The sequence below is a fragment of the Telopea speciosissima genome, chromosome 3, assembly GCF_018873765.1.
Source record: "Telopea speciosissima isolate NSW1024214 ecotype Mountain lineage chromosome 3, Tspe_v1, whole genome shotgun sequence".
Classification (NCBI taxonomy): domain Eukaryota; kingdom Viridiplantae; phylum Streptophyta; class Magnoliopsida; order Proteales; family Proteaceae; genus Telopea; species Telopea speciosissima.
Window position 1 is genome coordinate 28473880 of NC_057918.1, and position 5479 is coordinate 28479358.

General features: G+C 40.0%; 1 protein-coding gene across 3 annotated transcripts; it reads right to left on the bottom strand.

The window, feature by feature from the left end:
• Positions 1-977: 977 nt before the first annotated feature.
• On the bottom strand, positions 978-4727 carry LOC122657041 (cytokinin dehydrogenase 7-like). 3 transcript variants are annotated; one of them, XM_043851790.1, is made up of 5 exons: positions 3997-4727; positions 3659-3906; positions 3589-3622; positions 1950-2212; positions 978-1343 (listed from the first exon to the last, which is right to left on the bottom strand). In XM_043851790.1, exons 1-5 carry the CDS (start codon positions 4699-4701, stop codon positions 1019-1021), a joined length of 1575 nt encoding a protein of 524 aa, XP_043707725.1. In that variant the 5' UTR covers positions 4702-4727; the 3' UTR covers positions 978-1018. The 3 variants fall into 3 exon arrangements, with proteins under 3 accessions (XP_043707725.1, XP_043707726.1, XP_043707724.1); XM_043851791.1 differs by having other exon boundaries at positions 3589-3618; positions 3655-3906; XM_043851789.1 differs by having other exon boundaries at positions 3589-3906.
• Positions 4728-5479: the final 752 nt, after the last annotated feature.

Genomic DNA, 5479 nt, shown 5'->3' on the forward strand with positions numbered 1-5479 from the left:
AATCTCTTAATTCATGAGATCTAATCCTTTCATGGAATTGAGATAAGATATTTCAGACCTTCAACAATAGGGGCGAGAATTAATGATGACATTCATTACTCCAAGAGTCCAATTAGAACGTGAAATAACCATGGCTGAAGAGATTCTCTCATCACCTTAGATCAAGAAAAACTTTCATCAAATTAGAAAATCTGTATGTGTGCCACCAATAGGACTTTTATGGGATTTAAGACTATTGTTTGATTATTTTGTGTTTGAGACTTGAATTTGATGATTTGTTTTAAATGATTCCGCATGATTTCAGTAATCGTTTGATTAGCGCTCGTAAGGGATGGACCTTTACCTGTATCTGGTTTCGATCGTGACAATTGGAGACATTGACTTTGCAATCCTAGTTGCTTAGTAGTCTTGCTATTTTGGTATCACATTAGATAGTGTGGAAAATACTTTAGATGGGCTACACTTCAAATATCAAAAGTTTCCTTCTTCATCTTTTCTTTTTTTTTTTTTTTTTTTTTTTTTTTGTCAATTTTAATTCATCTTACTTTACTTAATGGAAACTTTATTCAATTTCTTTTGACTTCATCTCCCTCACTTCACAAAGTGAATTAGGTATGAATGCACTTTGGAAAAAACATAAATGTAACTAAAGAAACTTCCCTTCATCATCATCAACAACAACAACAACAACAATTACACCTATACCCACTATCTTGGGTCCCAATCCCCTCTTTTTAACTCTTTGTCTTTTCTTCAAGAAGCACCTAACCTAGAGGACTACACTTAGATCCAAAGTAATTTCTACAAATTTATATATATATTAGCATCTCATCAAGTGTTATTCTTCTTATAAATAGTAAATACATGGGAGATAAAAACAAGATAATTACTAAAAATACCTCAAGATATATACCTTTTCTGCACATGAAATTTAGGAATTTTTTGCTTCTTCAAAAGAACCTTAAAGATATATAGATGGATAGATGATGGATCATACATATATAGAGAGAGATTGGAGCTATCCTTGTGGGGAGATCCTTGAGAAAATGGAGTGGCCAGGGGAGAGAAGGGCAAGAGGATCAAAACGGGCCTTCCTCTCGACGAATCTAGGCCACTGCTTGCCAAAGTGTCTCTTCCATTCATCCTGAATTGTGTAATGTGGAAGGTATTGCTTGAAATCCAAGCCCTTCTCCCTGCAACTCCTCACTATCTCTTCATTCTGTGCTACCTCTTCTTCCACACCATCTCCTCTCCCTCTATGGTTGAACCTCAGCAATCCAATTAGGTAGAATATCTCTTCTTCCCGTCCTTCCGGCAACACCACCGATGTTCTACTATCCCACCTGCAAAATTCATTTAATCATCAAAACCAAAGAACCTTGTGAGGGGTTGGGATGGACCCGATGGTGTAGAAAAAACGAGAAAAGAATGGAAATCGGAAACAAACAATCACACAATACACATAAGAATTTACATGATTCGACAATATTGCCTACGTCCAGAGTGAGTTGAGATCATTTGAGCGCCTTGTAGTAGAAACTAATTGTAAAGAGCGTGGGGGGAGTACATCAGTCCCTCTTATCATTCAGCCAATGACTGAAGATATATTTCCTCATATTTTTTGGAATGTAGTTTCCAGTATATTCTTTTTTAGGGAGTGCAATTTTATAGCTGATTCCCTAGAAAGAAAGGCGGACCTGTCTATTAAGAGCATGATGGTTTGACCTAATTCCACTCCGTAGGAAACTGAATCTTGTAATTCAATAACTATGAGCTTTGCTCATTTTCATGAATAGTTGTGTTTTACAAAAAAAAAAAAAAAAAAAAAATACTTCACTATTATTATGGAGAATAGGGGTTATGTGAGTCTGCTTGTTCTCACACCTCTGGAAACCCTATATAGATAATTTACTAAAATACTTATATAGTCCTGAAAAATTTACACTTACTTGCTTCTACGAAGAGGGTAGACGAGCATAGGCCCACCGACGCCGTGCCTAAGAATGTTCTTGAAGACAAGACGATCGAAATCAAGGATGTCACGGTTGGAGACGAAGAGGGTTAACCAAGGGTGAGGAGTGTCCCAAATGCCACTGGCCTTGGCTGCTTGCTCCACCTGCTTCACTCGTAATAGAAATTCCATGTAGCCGATGTTCACCTCGAACCTTAGATTCCTACAATAACGCAACTGTCGCAGCATCTGGTCTACCACCTGCCCACATACAGAGATAGATCCTCTCATAGCCTCAAGAGACAAGAAGTAGTTCACGTGAAGAGCCAACAAACAAAGCAGAGTAGCAGTAGCGGAGGAGAACAAACAGTTAAAAAGAAATAATGGAGGATGAGAATAATTACGGAGATCCCTAGCCTAGCTATCATCTTCCCTGTCCTTGTCCTCTGTTTTGACCCCACTTTAATTTCAATTTGCTTGGAAATAATTAGAATATTTGAAGTGGTCCAAGTCCAGTTCAAAACTGATAATTGACACCCATTATCATTCATTCACCATTCTTACCACCAGAGGTAGTGGAGAAGAGAATGGTCAATAATACCATCACATTTTGAATCAATAATTGAATTTTTTTTTTCTTGGTCGGAATGAATGTATTTGAAATATTGATTGAATGATTGATTCCGGTGGATCTTTATCTGCTTCATTTTCTCATGTTCTTTTAATAGAGGGGGTGGAAATGATCACCTTATTCCTGCACGAACACACTGTCCGGGTGAGGTCCACCTTTCTCTGTTAGAGGAATTTAGGGAAATGAAGCAGACAAGAAATAGAGCAGATAAAAATATGTTCTCCCTCCTCTCCAATCCCTGCCACGATAAGTAACAAAAGCTAAATTTTGTTTAATAGGGAGAGGCCAAGCCGTCAAGGGGTTGGTTCCACACAACGCGTCACACCAATGATAGTGTAGAGAATAATATCATCTATATGGATCCACATGGATGAGAATAAGAGCAGGGTTTGAAAAGACGAGAATCGATATCCGAATTAGATATGAATCGACTAGAATCAATGGAAATCGACAAAAAATCACCCTATATATGATCGGTCTGATATGTTCCAATCCAGATTGGCTTGAATTGATCAAACCAATTCCGGTTTTTCAAACCCTGAACAAGAGGAGTGCAACTAAGGTTCTCGTACGAGTATCATTCTCGTATGGGCCTGAGCCACACAGATGGGATCCAAGAGTGAATCCAAAAGAAGTGGGTCCCATTCCATCTGTGTAATGCAAGCCCATATGTGAATGGTTCTCGTAAGTCAATTTCGAACAAGAGAGAGTGTGTCAGTATAGATCCCATATCTCATTCTGTGGGAAGATGCATAATGAAATCTCTTACACTCTGGCATTGTGCGTCACTTTTTCCCTTGTTTTTATTAGCTGACACGACTTGAAATCGGCCACGTCATCTTAGAAAAAATTATCAAATGAATGGGTAATTATAATAAAATATGATTAAGGTCCTAATCAGAGAAATAATCCAATTTAGGTGACTTAGAAGTCATTCATACATACAGTCTAGTTGTTTCTTCCTTTGACATCATCAATATTGATTAATTGATTAACAATTAATTACCTTATCCAGAGAAATGGACTGGTCTTGTTCTTGGCTATTATGGTGGTGGCGGTGGTGGTGGTGGTGGTGGTGGTGGTGTAACGCCAACTCAAGGCAATAAAGAACGGGTCCAGCGGTTGGTGGAATACAACTCGGGTCAAACCGTTGGTCCATTTGTAACGGCACCGTCGGCCACCCGTTAAACGGATCATCGTTGTTGACGAAAGCATACCCTTCTACGTAGTCGAACGATTCCCCTTCTCTTTCCTGACTCACCAAAAACTCGGCATCTCTCGCAAACTCTTCAAACTCGGTGTACACCACTCTTATCCACCTTACCTGTTCGAAACAATTCCCATTACAGAAGAACTAGAAGAAGAAGAAGAAGAAGAAGGGGGGAAAAAAAAAAACACAAAAAAATTAGCTCACCATGTCTGGAGCTTTCTGAAGCAAAATTCTAGCTCTGGTAATGATTCCGAACTGACCCAGTCCACCAAGAACCCCAAAAAACAGTTCTGGGTTCTGGGTCTCAGAACAAACCAGAGTTTCTCCTTTACCGGTCACCACCTCTAACTCCGTCACGTTTGACGTCTGAGGACCATAACGGAAAGCTTGGCCACTTACGCCGGCGTTAGATAAAGTGCCGCCGACCGTTAACCCGAGGTAGTCGGTCCAAGACCTGGGAGTTAACCCAAACCCAAGCACGCAGTGGCTGAGTACATCTTCCCATAATACCCCTCCTCCGACGTCTACGCAAGCTGAAGAGCCACCGCCGGAGTTTGCCACGTGGATTAGATTATCCATAGACCTCATGTCTATAACGAGGCCTTTATCGGCCATGGCTTGGCCCTTGATGGAATGGCCATTACCTCTGGCGGCGACGGTGAGATTCGAGGAAAGAGAAGCAGCTTTGATCACTCGAGCTATGTCTTCTGGGCTGACTGGTTTGATGACTGCGAGTGGTTTGGTGTGGTAGATACCCCCGAAATCCTTGCCGGCGGGAGCTGTAGAAGTGAAATCAACACTACCCTGAAGCTCAAGGCTTGAGCATAGGCTTATATTTGTTGTATCTTCATCTTCTGGGTTCGCTCCCGTATCATTCTCAGGTAGGAATCGCTCCAGAAACGCTATCATTCTTTCCTTAATTGAGAGAGACAGAGAGAGAGACACAGAGAGACACAGCTCAATTGCCCAAATGTTAAATAGGAAGGAGATTCAGAATTGTGAAGGCAAAGATTATTCGATTCGATTGGGGAATTTCATTATTTTTCTCTCCAGTTCTTTTGGATTTGGAGAGGAAATCCTTGGGGAAAGGTTGTTAATAGTTTTTAGTAATCAACTAGGCCAGTATGGGGATGGGATAGGAGATTGAAACTTTGATGCATCCAAATTAAACTGGTTATGGTTAGTAAGGACTGTCAACGGTTCGGATTTGAACCAAAATTTTGCCGCATTGTGGCTAAGGTTTGACGGTTTGCACCATCATTCGTGGGTATTTTTATCTGGTCTATTTCCTGGTCGCTCCATTTTCCCATGTTTCTCTGGGGGTGGATCTCATCTGAGCAATGTGTTCGGGTAGGGGTAGGGTGATCATTTTTTATCCCCTTTTATTAGAGAAACTTTGAAAAATGGATCTGCCCAAGAAATAGAGCAAATAAAGGTCCCATTCGTAGAGAAGGATAGAGTGTCAATTCTGAATCAGAACTATTAAACATAATTGAAACCATCAATTTAAAATCGGACCGTACCACATAAAATCGATTCGCTTTTGGTTTTAAAGTCTAATAATTGGTTTAGTTTCAATTTTAATCGAGAACCGTTGCTTGCAAATCTATAAATGTATAAATGTAACAATCACAGGACTGGATACAGGAAGGCAAGAGAATCTTTTTTAAAAGAGTGAGGATTTTGG